Below are 20,789 nucleotides of genomic sequence, written 5' to 3'. Positions count from 1 at the left end.
CATAAAAAAATTATTTTCTCTCTTGATAATAATGAATCTATAAGAAAATATTCATTGTCTTTTGTTTAATAATGTAAAATTATTGAGTATTCAGCTACAGAAAACATAAAAATACACATCAGATTATACAGTTCTACAATATTTATAAATTGAGTTGTTTTTTTTTTTAAATGAATTAATTTAACGGATGATATTCAATGGTTTTTGTAAAAAAAGTTTTTTTTTTTTTATTATGTCCATAAAATTATTCTACGAAAAATAAGTACAAAGCCATTGGTATTTTACAAGAGGCCATTAATGTATATTAAAACATAAATGTGTTTAAAATAATATTATATTTATAATGTATTTTTCATTTCATAAAATTTTCATTGAAATTGCCTAACTAAAACCCCTTAAAAATGGATTTAATGATGTTCAATGTCAATAAAACTGAATAATGTTATTAGAGGGAATTCACAAAATTTAGTCAATCACAAATTACGATGGACTAACACAACGGGCCATGAGAAAGTTTTCCATTGTAATATCGTACATTATATTATTACTATTTTACTTTATTTTACAGAATTAATTTTACAGTACCTACAATTTCAGATTTATTTTAATGAGGAAATTTGCTTTACAATATAATATTATTAACGTTTGAAAAGTTTATTGATTAAAATGACATTGGTATAGTGTAGTTGTATATTATGATTTAAATTACTGCGTAACTAAAATTGTATATTACATTAACATTTTTAGTTATTCTATTAAATATTTAATGACTTGTTTGTCAATGTTCAATGGACTCTAAGGGGTCATTCCAGTTTTCATTACGTTACGTAATTGGATAGTAATAATAATAATACTACCCAGTACCCATCCAATTATTTGAATGTTTTTTAATTTTAATTTTACTCCTGTTTCGATAAAATAAATAAATATAATAATTATATTACATCTCTCTGACATTAAAATTATTAATACAATTTTTATTTTGCTTTATAACAACCTAATGACCTTCGGTTTTCTAGTAAAATGAAAAGATAATATTAATTTATTATCCACGAAAGTTGAAGGTTGCCTTGATTGCGAGGAGCGAACGTTTATGCAACACAATGAGCAGGAATGTAAAATGAAAACTGTTCCTGCTCCGATAACTGACTATAATAATGATAATAATATTTTTGTCATGAGAATTAGTATTGTGGCGTGCTGTCAAATAATACGGCGCAAATGAAAAGATTTACAAAACGTTTTAATGTCTAAAAAAAAAAAAAAAATACAATTACAAAATACAAAATTTATCTTAATACATAATAATATATTGTAATATTTACAAATTATTTAATAGTATAGGTAGTATTATAATTTATAATTATTATTATAAGTGGAGGAGCATCGCGTCCGTTGTACAGTTTCAAAGTGTAGATATTAAAACGTCGTATAAACACGTTTTAAGTATTAAGTACCAATAAAATCGATTAAAATATAATATTATAATTATGTATATAAAGTTTCAGTTCGGTATTGCGTAAAAAAAAAAAATATGAAAAATATATTTGAAATAAAAAATTGTTTTTAAAAAAAAAAAAAAAAACGAATTCTGAAGTCGTTTTGGGTGCGCTTAGCAGATGACGGTACGCAACAGGAACGAAGTGACGACGGCGGCCGCGCTCGCGTACGCGGCGGCAGTGGCGACCGCGTTACCGCGGTTCTGGGCAGCGGTGTCGCCGCCGGACGGTTGCGGATGGCCCGTCGGCGATTCCGGCGACGGCTGGACCGCGGTCACGTTGGCGCCCTCGCACACGATCTCCCTGACCAGCAGGTCCCTGTAACCGGCCAGCGTGGTGTTGGCCGGTTGCCGGCAGTAGTTGTCGGCCAGCAGACCGGCGAACCGGGTGTCCACGTCCGGCTGCAGCAGGCCCGGGAACACCTTGTTGAGCTTGAGCACGCTGATGCGCCGCGGGTCGCAGTCGCACGTGAACAGGTTGCCGGCCGCCCGGACGGCGGGCCCCAGCCCGAACAGGAACGGGCCCAGGTCCACGTTGTCCACGTAGTTGGCCACGAAGTCGGCCGGCCGCTCGGACCGGAGCAGCTGCATGTCGGCCGGAAGCGCGCGGAACTCGTTTCCGTCCACGCGCACGGACGCGTCGCCGCCGTCCCACTGCATGGCCGACAGGCTGTCGCCGACCATCAAGCCCAGACGGTTGCCGGACAGCCTGACGCCTCTACGCGCGTCGTCCACCACCACCGCGCCCGACGCCAAATTGTCCAGCGTGCTGTTCAGTATCCTGACGGCGCCGGACCGGACGGCCACGCCGCTCGACTGCACCGACTTGATCTGCGAACGAAATCATATTATTAATTCGACTTATCTATTATCTTATTTTATATAATTGTTTTAGACCGACGACAAGTCTCTGTTAGTCGTCGGTCGTCAGTTGTATGGTCGTTTATCGTGTCGGAACGATTCGAACGAAAGTCGTTTCGACTGAACGGCAGACTTGGGAAATTTTTCATGGTTTGTGCCAGTTCGCTTGTTTTCTAATATATTTTCGAAAAAGTTTATTTGCAAATCGATTTGTGTGTGTAGTGTAATATTAATATTGTGATAAACGCAAAAGTCAACTCTCGTTTAGAATAATAATTAACAATCTACTGTTAAAAAAAAAAGTATAAAAATTGTTATTGTCTTTTGTACTTTGTGTACGAGATTATACCCGACTATAATATTATTATGTTATACATAGCAGGTATAGTAGGCGGTCGATACTTTTTCTGTTTTAATAATATTTTATTTATTCTCTATTACAGTTCTTAGATTACTTCGTATAATAATGTGCTAGAAAGTTTGATTTAATTTTTTTTTTATGTTTTCCAAACGTAATATTTTAATTTAAAAAGTTCATTAATGGTATTTTATAAACTCAGGTGAAGGGATGTTTATATCCTTAAACCTTCTTAATTTAAATTTCATTTTATAATGAACTTCATAAAGAGATCAAGATTAAAATAACTACACTTAATTAATGAATTATCAAATAGCATTTTAATCTTATTTAAGCTTGAGATCGTAACTTATTATTTTTATATTAATGTATTTTAAACTAAAGGACATCGACGGATATTTGTGTTATTATTTTTCAAACAAACTTAATTGACGAAGTCGTTATTAATAAGTAATAACGAGTAATTGATGGATATTTCGTAATGAAATGTTAACATAAAATATAGTTTTGTAGTTGTATTCTACAGCGAAATATTGAGCTACTTTGAGTGTGATATAAATAAGTTGCCTAAATGAAATTTATATAGTTTTGCGAAAATTAAAGGCAAAATACGATTTATTTGGGATTTTCTTTACAAAATAGTCAACTCTAAATGGACTTAATTCATAGATTTTACTACCGAAAACTAGACAATAAAACACGAATTCGTATCATTTTATATTTGCTACTTCTACTACGAAATTTGTTTTGCGTTTTAGCGATTCTTAACAGAGATAGGCAACATGAGTTTTAAACGAATATACCTTTGTATTATTATTAATACAAATGTTCTAAAAAGTATAATGTTGTTATCGCGTGACATAGATATAACAGGAGATATATTTCGTAACATTATTACTGATAACTCATTTCACTCTTCCGCAGAAAGTTTATTTCCATTATTGTTTGTATGGAGTTTGAAAACGTAATACTTCTCAACTTTATCTAAACGAGTGTAAGGGTGAATTTATTATAAAGTAAATTATCAAATAAGATAATTTCATTCCGTAAGACTAAATGATTTTAGCCATTTCAAAAACTCCTTGAAGCAAAATGTTATACGATCGTGTCTTATTCATATTGTTCTTACTAACAATTTAACTTTATTGGCTCAAAGAAAATCACTTTTACGTTTTAATGTAAAACATTTTCTACGTCTAAACGCATCATTTAAAATAAGTGAAATTCCATTAGGCAAATTGAAAACCCCGAAGAATTTCAAATTATTTTAGAAAACGAGATGAAAGTATTTATGACGCTTAAAAATGTTAAGAACGTTATAATCATAATACTATAATAGTTTGGTAAATTTTTTTGAAGACCGACTTAAAAGTTACAAATTGTATAGTATATTTAACAAAAATGTAGATATTTAATTTCTCAAAATATATCAGCATAAATATCTAAATTATGTAAAATAATAATCATTCATAAAATGTATTATGTTTTTTATAAGCATAATATATTTTAGGCATACAATAATATATTGTTTACAATTAAAAACACATAACTATAGACACACCATGAAATTAAAGTAACGATGTTTCTAATGTTATAATAATACTTACCTACAAAAATATTACTATGAAATCACCTATTTAAAATAAATAAGTAATTACCTATCACACATCAAAAGTCATTCTTAGTGTCTATTGTTGTGTATTATTAATATCCAATAAAATCAGATTATAAAATAAAATGCTTTTAAAATAGTATTTTACAGTTATTTCATTATATTATATACTGGTGTATATATCACACATTCCAACTGCACATCTTATTGCTTGTATTTTTCTTTTACACAAAAAACATTAGCCGGATGAATGATTTTCCGGTGATTACATTAGGCTTGTACAATGAAGGTTTCATTCTTTAAATTTATTATTATAGAGGAGAGCCAGTTTACAAAACTTTTTAACAACACGATGTCGATGAATACAAAATATCGGGGATAATATAGATAAAAATATTTTTGAAGGTATCTATAGAAAATGGCCTTCTAAGGCTGGATCGAAAATTGATTGATTTGAGATTAAGATATTGTTTTCTCTTACAAAAACTGTTTTTTCTAATCGGTGCACAATAAGTACATTATGTTGTTGTTAAATGTTATTATAATAAAATGACACAAAAATTAAACTCAAGAAGATAGAATACAAATATCTAAAGATAGGTCATTGTTCATGTCTTATAATGATTCTTTTATAATAGTGAAATAAAAAACATCAAACTAGAGTAACATTTGAGACATAGCTTTGAACAATCGGTGTTATGCACTGATGTTACAAAAATGTTCATTCAATAATATTGTATGTAAAATAGCTCAATCGGATACTAATCGTTATGCTTACAAGAATATTAATTCATTCGACCAATTGGTAATAATTGTGTTTAACATTATCAACCATCGCGAGATTAAACGCTACGATCATTTCGAAGTAAATATTTTGTTCTTATCGTCACTATTTTCCGTAATTACTTTTTTCCCGAAGCTGATTTTTCCTTTATTTTCAACGGAAATCAATGAATCTATACACGAACGGATATTCTCACGTTTTGCCCATAAACGTTAGAAATTTTACATTCACGACGTGTTATTTGAATACATTCGATACTATAGTTTAATTATTATACTACAAAATTATGTATTCCAAAGGTATTTTGAATACCTAACCTACCTATGTCTATACTTCGCTTCGTTATGGGTAGGTGTACACTATACACAATACAATAGTATAAATACATTTGCTACGACAATGTCACAAAATGCATAACGACATGTAAAATATGTTGATTATTAATCACGAATTGTGACAATAGCGATGCATACTGAATAGTAACCTAATACATATATTTTTTTCTAATGTAACATTATTTATTAACTCCGAGACAACGAAAAACTATCATTTTAATATTATGATCTGATACCTAACCTTACAACGATTTTACGGTTATCAGTTTAAAAAAAAAAATATTACATAATATTAGCTATATGTTGAGTTGTAATACTCTATAATATAGTCACACTGAAGTTAACTGAATACGATAATACAAATAGGTACTGTTTATAATATTTTAATAAATTGAATTTCAAAATAAATAATCGTGTCTGAAGCGTTTTAAGTAATTGGTTTAGAATTTAATACAACGTATAGGAATTATTTTTGCATCATACATTATTAATAACATTATTACTATATAAAGTAGAGTAATGTAATATTAATAATACATTATTTGTGAGTATGAGATACCTAATGGTTATTCAAAGCATCCCAAAAGAAAATGCATTATATATAAAAAAAAAAAAAAAAGAAGAAACACTGTTTGAAACCATATTTAAATCAGTATACAAAGTAAGTTACACGAACCGAGACCTTATCCAGAATATTAAAAGGTTTTTATTCAACTAAATATATCTCGTGTACAGACATAAAAATGAAATTAAACAATACACGTCGTAGTAATTTATAGGAAAGTATTAAAAGTTTGTTTAGGGAGTTTATTTCCTTTGGTGTGCTATTGAATTCGACAAAAAAGAAAGTAAAAAAAAAATAAAATAAAATCTGCCGTTTACTTCGGTAGTAATAATATAATTTTCTTTCATCTTCATAAGTTTCTTGGTAGACCCCCATGCATGTATAATGCATTCGAGCTTTAAAAGACCCACTGACGCAGAAATAAGCGCGTGTACTCTCATTTCACGATGCACATAATAATAATATAATAATATGTATGTTGTAAATTGTAATAGGTTCTTTCTCTCAAATGTCGGTATACTAATGATTTTTTTTTTACTATTTCTGACTAATATTATTTTAGATAACACGTTATGCGTTATACCGGAATCCGCTTAACGAAGGTTGTTTCATTTTGGTCCAACTATTTCAAATTCCAATGATTTTTACGACTTATAATCGTATTCTAATCACTAAGTCTGTTTTGAGTACATAAATATTACTATTAATTTTATCAATTTTATATTTTTTATTTATTTTTTTTTATTAATATTGCCATGTTCTACGGGTCGCTACATAAGATAGTCGTTTTACTATTTTTATCATTATTATATTACCTTACCACAGTACCGGTTGAAAAAAATAACGCAGACCAATGACATTTCGAAAACAATAGTGTTCGATATATATAACATCAAACGTCACGCGCTTAAATCGTTGGTAATTAAAACAATACATGCAAAACTTGCAGTTTGATCGTGTCCTATATTAGAATTCGTTGACCTCTCTGTCATATAATAGACATAAAGGTAAAAATAAGGTGGAAAAAATATATAGTATTGTGTGTGTGTGCCGTCTTTTAAACAATGGATTGTCCAGCAACGAGACCCATTTATGTGTCGCAGTGAATAGTCATTATTAAAAAATTTTAGGTCATTGTGAACAATTCAGTTACAATGCATTCTTGTATTGGAGAAAAAACTGTTTAATATGACAACGCATACACCCACGCCGCACTCGATATATTATTATAATCATTATTTTCTTGAGAAAATATCTATATATGTTTTTTTTTCACTTTTGTGGAGTATCCGCAAAAAATATTATGAAACCCATTTTCTCTCAAATTCGTTTGAATACTATTCTTGAATTCCAATACACAAATGCAATAACTATATAATAACTAAATCATAACTTGACAAAGATCGCGGTAATTTATACTTTAATATTTTGTAAAAGCCGCTTCGCGTTAAACAATACTAGTGTACTTCAATTATGGATTTAATCATTTGTCCATCTCAGTTCTCTAATTTATTCTGAACTTTACTACTGCACTTACAGCGCATATATTTCTAGTGAAGTTAACAAAACATTATTTTTCTATTAAATTATTATTTTTATACTTTTTATTTGATGGATTTTGAGAAAATTCATCTAGTATAGTTGCATTTAACGTTATAAGTTTGACATTCAATTTTTTAGTTAAAAGAAAAAAAAACTTTTTACTTCTTAAATTTTGCATTTTATTAAGATTGTTTTGTTCGTCAAACTTTCTACCCTTTTCTTGTGAACTTCTCTGTTGAAAACTTCTTGTTAAAATATATTACCTACTTAGGCTAAGATATTTTATTATAACGCGTTTGTTAGCAGAAAAAAACAAAGGGGGTATAACATCTTAACAACAAACGCTTTTATATATTATTTTAATGTTGCGTTATCTTTTTTAACAGTCGTCTTTACATTGTCAATGTCAATGTGTGTGGTCTAATTCGGCCTTACCTATATCGATGCATTATTCATCAAATGTACTGTATGTGAGTACTGTACACACATATTTTATACAATAATGCACTTAAGTGTTTTTTATCATAATAATATTATTCTAAAATTATTCATATTTTACAACAAGCGATAGAGTACCCCTATATTCAAATGTCTATTTTCTATACTATATGATGATAATGGATGAATGCTAATGTTTTTAAGAATGACTATCAAAGATTTCTGTTTATAGATTTTAGGTACCAATTATAGAATACTACTACATTAATCAATAATACACGATTTCAAAATTGTATTTGTAAGATAACATTGAAAACACAATTGAATGTAAACTGCCTAATGTATATTTTATTTTAGGTTTTTTTTTTTTATGTTAACATATTTGAATTTATATTTCATATAAGTATTGTTAATTTTTAGTTAATTAGATAATTAAATATTAATTTCTAAATCATAATTATATTTTAAAATATAATTAACGAATAAAACTCAGAATCATATTATGAAATTAATAATTCGATTTTTCATATTTTTATATAATATTATAAATTGAAAACACACTAGTTTTTATGACCACTACACCCTAAATAAACATTAAACATATACAATGACTTCCCTAAAGTTACCCAACATGCGATAAATTTCAGCTTTCTTAAATACATTTTTAAATGAGATTCAATTTATATTGCATAAATAATTCATAAATCTTTATATATATATAACATTGTTTAAAAAATAAAAGAAATACTTAGAAACTTATACTTGTTGGTAAGTTTTTCTGTATCGTTCTTTATATATCATTTTAAATTGGTTATTCTTAAAGAATATTATTTTTGAGATTATTTTTTAAACTCAAATATATTCCAAAGATTAAAATTACTACGAAAATGAAACATTCGTCATCGTCATTGTGATTATGATAAAATTAATTATTACGATTTGTTTGCGTCTACGTATATTGGCATAATTCTATTAAAGCAAATTTAAACAAAATCCTAAGATATTTATAAAGAGGAAACTCACAAATAAAATAAAACGAGAGGCAAACAAATCAATACAACCAATGAGTCATGCATCATTTTTCTTGGAAGTTTGATTACTTATGTCAAAATACATTGCAAATTAAATTTGGCGCTTAATTTAATATCTGAACTCATATATTTCAATATTTAAACTTTTCGATAAAATTCATTAATTTAAAAACTATCAATATCATACTGCAGAAGGAAATTAAATTAATAACTACTGGTTTTTTTTTTCTTTTATCTTGGATGGATTTATTAATTAAATTTACATTTTGTTTATAATACCATATTGAATCAATAACAAAAACTGAATTAAAGCGAAATGTTCAAAAACAAATAAAAAGTGTTTTCAATAAATAAAAACAAAAAAAGTGTTTTGAATTCCTCTTCCACTTTAATAAAGCAAGTCTCTTATTATAATTGTAATTAAATAATGCAAACACAACACAAATTATGTAATTAATAATCATCGATGTGTTATTATAGCTGTTGCCCTGTTGGATATATTTCATGGTTTAGGAACATTTTAATTACACGAAACTCGGTAAGTAATAATGAGCGTCATACGTTGGTAAAATAATTATTAACATCGGTAATTAAATAATGATGATATTATTGTAAAATATCGCAAACACAGTGCAATACTTCAGATGAGGTTTTCGCGTTCAATTGATATTGTACTCTTTAAGAGCATTGTACACGAATATTAGTTCTTGAAATATTATGATTTTTAAGTTCAGTCAAGCTGATATTTATTGTCGTTGACTGGTTTAAAAATAAAAAAATAAATGATTATAATATAATCACTACAGTACGCAGTGCAGTTTTTCGATGCAATTAGTTAGAATATTTTTTTTTTTATCAAATATCATGAAAATTACGTATTACTTCCGCCGACAATATAATGTATAATATATATATCTGCTTATACATATAATATATATGTGATGTTCGTGTAGGTACGAGTTTTGGTTACAATTTAACAGAAAAGTAAGTAAATATCGGAAATACGACGTGTTTCAAATGCAAATAAAATATGTTTCGTGGGTTATTGAGAAAAACGGAATATTAATATTCACCATGTACGATAATAACTGAATTTTAGTATTCCATTTTCTTCTCTATACAATATTTTTAATTTATTTTTATTGTTATTTTTTCAATATCAGTAAAGTTTGTGTTGTGTTATTTTTTTTTTTTCATTATTATTATTCTAAAATATAAAACTCGTTTCAATTATTTTAAAATGTTTTATGAATGTTGTAAACTATAATTAATATTTATTACTAAAACACAAATAAATTATAAAATGATGTTGTTTTGAAAACTGTTTTCACCATAAAATCAATATTCCATAAAGTTTAAATTAATAAAACATAAATTCGAAAGAGTATTCTCAACGCTTGAAGATAAATAAGTCAAACAAAATTTACTCATTTTTAGGCTTTCAAAATATAGTGATATAGAGAATAAATATGCATAGTTTATATTACATGTTTTAATATTAATTAAATTTAGCAATATAAATTACTATTGTAATTTTCAGAAGATAAAACTTTTTCAACGAAACAAAAAAGTGGAAAATTACTAAAATATGATATATAAATAAATAAATGTACAACAAAAAATCTAAAAACTAATAAAAATTACAAATATAAAAACCCATAATTTCATATTAAGTAACACATTAACCAATAATTTAAAATTTATCGCAGAAACTATCAATAATGGTTGTTATGTATAAGTATACTTTTTTATTTTAGATAATATTTTACCATACCCATAACGGGCATACCTAACTACGTGCTTAAATATATATTTTTTTTAATTAAATTGCTGGACTCTGATAGACTGTGGTAATAATTATTAAAACACGTCATTATATACGCAAAAAATATACTTATATAGTTGTATAATAATTATTATCTAAATTAATAAAAAAATAAAATTGTAGGTACCAACTAAAATTAAATTTTTAACTTATTAGTGTATAATATGTAACTTTTATGGCACCTTACGTAATTCCATAAGACAAGTAAAAATTTAATATCGATGTATTATTTTTATTATTATCTATTTAAATAGAAACTTATAACGTTTTTGATCGATTGTCACAAAGTTATTAGAACAAAATGTAAAATAGTCTAAACACAAAAACAACAATTTAAGAACAGTTATTTCAATTGTTGGCACAAAACATGTCACTTACACTTGCTTGACACCGAACATTTTGTGCCTCGGTATCTGTATAAAAAAATGATGTATAAGTATCGCGAATCCACGATACCTGATCGATAACAAATAGGCATCTACTATCGAATAAGGGTCATCTAAATTTTACAAGTTATCAGTTATCGATTTTAGATCGATATAGCTTTTGCTGGTTTAGTTTTATACATTAAAGACTGTACAAAAAGTGTTTTTTAGTACGTAAAAACAATAATAATAAAAAAAAAAAACCACTCGTGGTGTTTTCAGCTCTCTTGCTAATAATAATAATTACGATTATAGTAAATGATCGTATAGTGATATTCAAAGAGTTGCGTTTACCTAGAAATCGGTTTTAGCGCGTCGACACATTATTTTTTATCATACCAAAGTACATTGACGTTAGTATAAATATTTTGACCTATATTTATACGCACAACGGTCTCGTTTCAGTATCGCATTCGGAAGAAATAATTGATACGATTTTTTTTTCCCCATCAAAACGTTATCATAATCACACGTCGTAATACTACGTCTAAATACGTATATATACTATTAACGTCGTAATATATATATATATATGATAAGTTATGAGAAAACGTTCTGAAACGAGCTGTTGAAACTGTTATAGCGTCTTCTCGGATTTTTTTTTCTTTTTATAAAATAGGCGTTCGTCATCAATCTCTCGACGGCCGACGACTTGTTACTCTCTGTTGTACGACGAGTGAGATCTAAAGACGAGCGGCGACGACGCGTCTACCGCAGTCGTCTGATTCCCATTCGTCGTCGATGTGATTCCGTCGCGATAAAAAAAAAAATAATGTTTTTGACGAGTGCCGACGACGACGATTCGAACGGTAATAATACGATGGCGGCGGCGTAGAATTTAACAATAATATTATACGATAATTACCGTAGAATTGACGACCGTGAATCCGTCGGCGGCCGCCAGCTGTCCGCTGTCGCCGTCGCCGACGAACGACATGTCCAGCGCACCGGACTCGATCTCGTCCACGTCCACCCGGTCGAACAGGACCCGGCGCAGCGGCGCGGCCGTCGTCACCGTGCCCTTGACCAGCTTGACCACGGCGGTGCGGCGGAGCGTCAGATGGCGGAGCGTCCGGTTGGCCGTCCCGAAGCCGTCCAGCACCAGCTCGTCGACGTTCTCGACGGTCAAGCTCTCCAGCGCCGGGAACAGGCCGGCCGTGTAGTGGAACAGTTTCATGTCGCGCACGGTGACGCGGGCCAGCGACGTCGAGGCGGACAGCCCGGACGACGGCAGCGACACGAAACCGCAACTGGCCAGCGTCAGGTCCTGGACGGACGACAGCAGAGCGGCGTCCTCGTCCCGGACGATGAGCAACTGTGGGCAGAAAAAAAAAACACAATCAGTTACAGACGATCGGTGTTAATAACGTTATAAAAAAAAAAAAAAAAAATAGCTTCCGAATAGTTTTCTATTTCCTGGGGACACGCAGATACTTAGAGTTTAACCTTGCCTAGTGATACGACTAATATGCCGCTATCCTTTTTCAAAAAAAAAAAAAAAAAACCTACTGGCTCCAATACGAGTGTGATGCGACTTAAACTTAATTTTGTATAATATAACATACGAATTAACGCTGTCGACGAAATTATCAATGTGAAGTATTATGAAAAACTGCAGGCTTATTTATCTGCACGCAAAAATGTAATATCGATAAGAATTATTTGTAAACTAAGATAACTCTGAACCTCCACACGAGTTTTTCTCGGTGAGGCTCAGCAATCTTTCGATAGCAAATAAAAATAAATAAAATATAAATATTACAATAAAAATATTGTCATTCGACGCCAAACACAAGTCAGCTGCATAATAATTCGATCAAATCGGTTTAATTTTATTAAGTCGCGGTCATTTTTTGTTTTTTAAATGGTACTTTTTATCTTGGCCATTCGTCAATATCTTTAATAATTTTTTGCGAAGTTGGAAAATCTTCATTATCCCCCGAAAACAAACTCAGCCTTGAACCCTCTCCCCCACCAGTCAATCGCATCCCCTTTATATTCTCTCTAAATCCGGCACTGTCAGTGTGACGAAATTTTTGCCAAACATCTATAATATAGATAATAATATTATATAATATCTTCCGGATCAACGGAACGAATCACCTGTTCCCTGAGGACGTTGCGTCAAGGTAAGCCACGCATCATACGCCACCTTTAATATTTTCATTTTATTCCTTGTAGGAGCAGACAGTTTATTCCTTAAATGACTTTTATCGATATTATTTACTGTGGATACCGATTTAACGTGTCTCGAAACCGTTTCAAATATTAACGGTTCTGTTTATAGTTTTTGACATTATCAAATTTCGTTGTAGCATTAAAGATCAGATTTTGCGTATTTTTGATTTTGGTTTAGGCTTCGGGAATGGATTTTTCAGATTTCAGTGACTGATAAATAAAAACCATAGTTTTCGAGTTCTGATTAATACAAATCGTAACGTGTATTAGTACATAATAATATAGGTTTCTAACCTAACCCAAGTTAAAATTTCATGAAATTATCGTAGTTTTTTTATTTTTAATGTGTATAATTTAATAAATTGTAGTTAAAGACATACCTACAGTAACCTTATGTTATAACAATATTAATTGTATTTCAATTCAAATTCTAAGTCAAAAACACACACAATATACAATAATACCAAAAAATCAAAAAAATTGTTATAATAAAGCTGGAAATATTGTTACATAAAGTCGAATCTATGTAAACTTTATCTTTACTTTTTTAAATCTAATATATTTATTATAATATGTAAATTATATTTTAGAACTAATTCATAACTGTTTGACAAATATATATTTATATTATTAAACTTTTTTACTTAAACTCATTTTTAAAATGTTATCACTAAAATATTAAATGATTGTAACTAAATCAATAATTTGAAATGCTTGTTTTTATTACAATTATATTATTTACATACAAAGTCTCTTTCAAATACTGCAATCGTCATTTCAAGGCTAATTTTTATGCTTATCATTTTTATCTAGACAGTTGTTCACAAAGAAACGGTTTTTATCTACACCCTTCATGTTTGAAGAAAAATGTTTCTTTTAATATTTTAATGTATTTGTTGCCTGCAATCCGGTTCTTTACTCAATACATTAAGCACACAAGAGTATGGTGATTTGTCTGTGTACAATGGTAGGTAACGGACAAAACCGTTTTTTAATAACAATATATCAAATGAATAATAATAAAAAAAAAAAAAAATACTAAACGGTATGAGAGACTAAAATGATTAACGGTTTAAAGATCTAGAGTTATTTTCATTATTATTCCTGACAATCAAAGTTGATTATCTATCATAAAATTCGAGCGACATTTTGTGTTAGTGTAATCTATTAATCATGTAAGTTGGATATAAAAATGTGATGAAGGACTTTGGTAAAAATACACACGTCCTATAATATTTGCAGTAACATATTATTATGATCGTTATTTTATAATTCGTTTAATACATTAAATCAACAATTCCTCGAAATTGCTTGTTTACGTGCAAATAGTGTATTCAACTTGACATATTAAACAATAGTCAAACTAAATAAAAAAATATTGTAAAGCTCAAATTAAACTAAAACTTTGTTTAGAAGTATTCTGTTCGTTTCTAATTAAATCTTACGTTATTTTAATGGAAATAATTAGTAACTTTTCATTATAAAAGGTCATAAACTTTAATGTTGTTAACTCTTAAAGATAAGACGGTTTCTGTTGAAGAACCTAAAACAATTACATGGATATACGAGACGAGGGTATATATGCTGTTATCAAATTCAAAGAACCCAAACAAATTTTGTAACAACATTAATTTAGATTAGATTCAAATCTTTAGGAAAACATTGATCTAATGAATATTAATATATTCATAGTTTGTTCTGTGAATTAGTATATAATTTTACGTGTTAGCAAAGTCATTAATTATAATAATATACAAATGAATGAATGTTGTAAATTGCATTTAAATTGTTAGATTATTTGAACTATTGAAGAATGACTGAATTCGTTATTACATAAGACTTATTATTATTTTTTAAATATTTATTCATATAATCAAAAATTATTTATTCAATAATATTTATTAAAATATTATAAAATATATGTTTTGCGTATCCAATTGCTTTAGAATAAATTATAAATATAATAATAATAATAAGTTTGAAATGTTTTATAAAAATTAAATTAATAATTTGCTGAAACAAACATAATAATCGTAGATCCTACATAGTATTATACCTTGAAGATACTATATCATAGGTAAATAAAACATTTTATTTTTTAACAAAAATAAATGTTTAAATTGTTACTGACTGTACGATAGAAGATAACAAAGTAAATTTAGTTAAGTAGGAAGTTACCTACCTACATATTATAACTTATTAGTGATAAATTTTGCATCTTCAAACTTAAATACGATTTTATATAGGTACTTTTCAAAGTGTATTTTAGGTTTATTATTTTCCTTTTCGGTGTTTTGGCAATTAATACGGTATAGTTTAATGTTTTTTTTCAAACATTAATACTGTATTCTATACCTAGTACCTATATCTATTTAATTAAAACTTAAAAAAAAAATAATTATAACCACATTAAAAGTTATTACCTAATTGATTTATTAATGAATATCTTTTATAGTTTAATATATTATTAGAACAAATTAACTTCAGATGATAATACTTCAAATGGATTTTTAATTTGTATTATTAATATTATTATTTATCTAAATAAATTGTTTTAACTATAAGGCCGAATATATTTTGTCTTTAAATATTTTCAAATAACTGTTTTCATTAATCTTTCCTTTGTAGATTATATAATATTTTTATATTTTTTAAGTGATTAAAACTGGTACCAATATCACACTAAATCAAGGACCATTGACATAACACTTCAAATAAATAAAAATTATAGACGTAAAATTAATAGTGCAACAAAAAGTGACAAACGAAATAGTACGGTTCCGAAGTTATGCACCAAGGCTTTTATCATCCTATATATTTTATCCTATTATATATATTTTGAATCTCGAATCAGACATCATATTTCGGTTTTCACATAACAAATGATATTATTATAATTCATATAAATTAATATTACTAATGTACAGAGATCGATCAATAATACAATAGTATATTATTAACTAGAGTGTGTATAGTGACGAATATACACAAGTTCGTAAAACGCGTATTGTTAATGTAGATAACTGCAGACCGGAAGACAGATTATATGCATTCGGAAGTCAATAGAACTTTATAGAATGGTGATAATAAACTAGATTATGAGCAAATAAAAATGCACAAGTATCAATATGTTGGTATATTATAGATTGCTGATCATTTAAAATAATTACTGTATCATAACTTTTCAGAATATTATAAATATTTCATTAAATTTTACGTACTGTAGGTAGTTCTTTAGATACTGCCTATTTTAAATTTTAATAAATACTGATTATAACTTTAACCTTACCATGGTGTCTGCATAATTGTCCTGACTTTCGTCATCTCGGTCTCTAGATTGTTTGTTTTATATAAATTATTTTTAAAATATTTATTACGTTTTGGCTGCTATTATATCTGCTAATGGTGTATCATGATTTTTATTATCTTTCATATTTTATTCACTTTTAATTTTATTTAAATCGGTCACGTAATATTTTATTTTATAATTTATTTAACATTAAATTTATAAAATATGCTCTTAAATATATTATGATTAGAAACCAGGATGTTTACATACTTGTCGAGTTTGATTTTCCTTATATGCTTATTTTTGATAAGGAAATTCAAGATAAACTTGTATTTATTAAACTCTTTGATATTTGTATTGTAGAACGATATTCAAAGTATAATACACATTTTAAATACATATTATACAACGCTGAAGTCGCAGAAAATATAAAACTATGACATGAATAATTGTAATCAGAAGTATACAGAACTATACATTTATTTTTTTTATAAAAAGTGATTGTTTAAAAAATGATATATATAAAATGTATAATACATAAATATTGAATATATTTAATTGTATACCTATGTATAAAATTTGAGTTTTAGTTATCTAACCTAAATTATTATTAGGTTTATTATGTAAAACAAATTTTTTTAAAAAAAAATGTGTTAAAATAATTGTAATATAAAGTATGTATGAATTAAATTTAAACTAATTAATAGTTTTGAATATAATATAATTTGCAAATAATACGTTTAATGTTTAATTTTGCTCAGTAAATTAAATGTACCTATTTAGATATTATACGGCCGAATACTGCGTGTTTTATTTTTACTAAATGTACCGAAAACATAAATGTCAAAATAAATAATTAAAACCATTCGAATAATCCTGAACCCTTCTCGTTATAGTTTAAAATTGAAATAAAGTAATTTAGTAAGTTCTAAGTATAGTTGTTAATATAAAAGGCTCGTTTATTATTAAAAATATACTGTATCAAAGCTCTAAAAAAAAAAAATCAAGATTAAATCTACTCTATTGTATTTTTAAAATTTAATTATAACAACTAATTTACTGAAATTGCGGTTTTGGATTTACTATATGTACTTAGTATATATTTTAGTGTGTTCAAAATGTTTGGTTATCATGACCATGACATAAAAATGTATGGAGTTACAATTATAAGCAAAGTTATTTATTGATTCATTTACGGAATCAAACTATTATTCTATATAAAATTTGTTATATATTATTATTTAATGAAAATCCAGCCCAATCTAGATATTTCATGTATATTAAAATATTCTATTTATATTTAAATATATCAGGAAAAGAGATAGAGTGGCTTAATTATGTTTTACTAATGATATTTACATCTAATACGAATTGCGAAGATGCACGAGATTACCTCTGTCTTATAATTCTATTGAATATAAGAGTGTTACTTTTAATCACAATGGTATTATATTTTACATATTATTCACAATATTTATTTTCAGCTTTCGGGAGTTTATTGATTAGTCAATACAATCATAGTCCACATCTTTTTTTCTAATCTGTACTCAATTATAAATACAAGTTTATTAGCTTTGAAATACTTTTAAAATGTAGAATATAATAATTTTTTTTTTGTACTGATTAAATATTATTATCTATATTGGATATAAAAAATATAAATATAACATCAATGACCTCAGTTTTAATTATTTATCAATAAAATGTACCTATTTGCTTTGAACAAATAATAAAAATTGGTTTGTAAGCGACTTCTAAAATTAAAAAAAAAAGTAAGTAGGAATGACAATAATAATATGTAGGTAATCAATATATTAGGTTTAAGTATGTGTATAATATTATGTCTATTGCTATAAAACCATGCTAAAATATGGATAAAGTTTAAAAATCAGTTCGTGGAAATTAACATTAAACTATCTATCCATTTAAATACAACCAAAGTGCACATTAATGGATAAAATTCATTATATTATGTAATTATAATTTGTTTTACATCAATATTGACCGTATGACCGTATCAGTGGCAATATAACAATATATAACGAAGTTTATTAATTACATAATACATACTTATAACTATATAAAAAGGTCGTTAAATAATAACTGAGAGTTTCATGCCTAAAAAATATGTCACTATGAAAAATATTAACGATAACGCTAATGGATAAAAACTTTGAATAAGTAATGGGCAGGTGATTTTTGAAATGAAATTACAAAAGTGTTATACATCATAATAGTTAGGCCGGTACTTTTACGTACCTACTATAATGTTCCCCCGGGGAGAAATACTACTGAAAACTTTAAAACTCCCATAAGTCCTATTTAATTTACCAAGAAAAACACCATCATGACTCTAGTTGAATTGTTGGTAGGTATGGTAAAATCTATAAAATAATATGAGCTTATAAAATACAATTTAACAAGTTTAACGACTCTAGCCGTATATTATTTACTCGGCGAGTAAACGATTAATTTCCATGTTAATTTATAATAGATATATAAAAAAAAAAGGTCGCCGCCCGAATTCCTCAACTCGAAAATGGAGAAACAACTCAATAAAACAATCGTCGAGGACGATCGAAAAACTCTTGTGGTCGTTAAATGTAAACGGTCGGACTGATTAATGCGCGGGTAATACCGATCCTGTACGACACGGACCACCGATTCGTCGTCCTAGTCAGAACATTCCGACGACTTACCGGGAGACTCGTGAGAAACGTGCGTGGAATGTCGGGGAGGAAAAGGACGAAATACAACCGTCTCCTCTCATAACGCGACGTCTGTACGTCAAAAACGTTGGAAACGGCGATGTAAAGATTATAATATTCTATATATTTTCTTTATAGTCACCGTCGTCGTAAAACAGGTTGTTTAGAAGCCACCCCGTCAAACGGACGACGGGGTCGTTTTTTTTTTTAAATTTTAATCACGTTCGATTTTTTTTTTTTTGGAAAAACTCATTACACAGTAATAATAAAATAATAACAACAATACTACCAAAACAGTAGTGTTTCCTTACTTTTGTCTTCGTGCACGTGCAGTTGACCGTCACGGGCCGGACGTTGTCGGGAGCGCACGCGCAAATGTCGCAAATGCTCCGGACGGCCGGACCGGACGACCCGGCGGAGCCGCGCGGTTGCGCTCCGGCGGTACCGTAAAAGGCCAAAAACGTCACCGTCAACAGCAAAAGCTTACGACGCGTCGTCATTGTGGACTCGGCACGACTATACGGCGATGCGGCGGAAGATTCGCTAATGCTGTACGGGATTTAGGTATATAGGCGTCGATCGACGGGATCGGGAATCGTATAAGTAAAACAATCGGCTCTAGTCACGGGAGAGACGAACACATTTGCGGGCGCGTAAACAGAAAAAATCGGTAAAAACAAAAATTCGACGGACGATCCGTTTTTCGATTCACCGCGACGTGTGACGAGAGGACGCGTTTCGGACGGAGCGACTGCAGGAGGACTGCTCTGCGCACCGCGACTATACGACTGTAATATACGAATGTGCCGAGCGGATGTGTGGTACTCGGGTCGAGCTCGCGACACTTTTCGGGATTATTATAATGACGCGACCGAAACGAAGAGGAAAAAAAAAAGTACCGTCTATTTCACGTGCGTATATGTATATATAAATAGTGCGTTCGAGTGCGTTGTGTGCCGACCGAACACGGTGCTCGCGTACATGTGCTGAGATGCCGGAGGCTTATCACCACCGGCAGTTGAGGTACACGCGTCCCCTTCCGTCGGGTCTCCTACTCCTCCACAGAGATGGGTCTCTCTAGCCGCAGCCGTTTCGGCTAAGTCCGCCGCTACCGAGAGCGACTCCCACCCGCGCCCCGCACCGTTTAGCAGCAGGGTACCTGCTCGTCCACGTCCACTGGGCCCCGATTATCATCGGTTCGTGTTGGTTTTCGTTTCGTTTATTTTTTTCTCTCCTTTTCTTCCGTCGTTTTCTATTACCCGAAAAACCGGTATGAGGGTTCACGACGACCGAATAATGTGGCCCCGACTACCCGGCCATCATAATAATATAATAATAAT

General features: G+C 29.4%; 1 protein-coding gene across 1 annotated transcript; it reads right to left on the bottom strand.

Annotated features, from left to right (window-relative positions):
• Positions 1–1,222: 1,222 nt before the first annotated feature.
• LOC114131751 (uncharacterized) lies at positions 1,223–20,607 on the bottom strand. Its single transcript, XM_027997052.2, has 3 exons — positions 19,761–20,607; positions 12,140–12,589; positions 1,223–2,329 (listed from the first exon to the last, which is right to left on the bottom strand). Exons 1-3 carry the CDS (start codon positions 19,947–19,949, stop codon positions 1,613–1,615), a joined length of 1,356 nt encoding a protein of 451 aa, XP_027852853.2. The 5' UTR covers positions 19,950–20,607; the 3' UTR covers positions 1,223–1,612.
• Between the last annotated feature and the right edge of the window lie 182 nt (positions 20,608–20,789).

This window comes from Aphis gossypii, chromosome 2, assembly GCF_020184175.1.
Source record: "Aphis gossypii isolate Hap1 chromosome 2, ASM2018417v2, whole genome shotgun sequence".
Taxonomy (NCBI): Eukaryota; Metazoa; Arthropoda; class Insecta; order Hemiptera; family Aphididae; genus Aphis; species Aphis gossypii.
The sequence above is the reverse complement of the archived record's forward strand: the minus strand, read 5'-3'. Positions and strand labels throughout refer to the sequence as shown.

Excerpts from the sequence above, each read along its gene's own strand:
- LOC114131751 (XM_027997052.2), bottom strand. The coding sequence starts at position 19,949 with ATGACGACGCGTCGTAAGCTTTTGCTGTTGACGGTGACGTTTTTGGCC. Across the intron at positions 12,590-19,760 it reads GCACGTGCACGAAGACAAAA|TTGCTCATCGTCCGGGACGA; the intron begins GTAAGGAAACAC and ends TTCTGCCCACAG. Across the intron at positions 2,330-12,139 it reads TCACGGTCGTCAATTCTACG|ATCAAGTCGGTGCAGTCGAG; the intron begins GTAATTATCGTA and ends TTTCGTTCGCAG.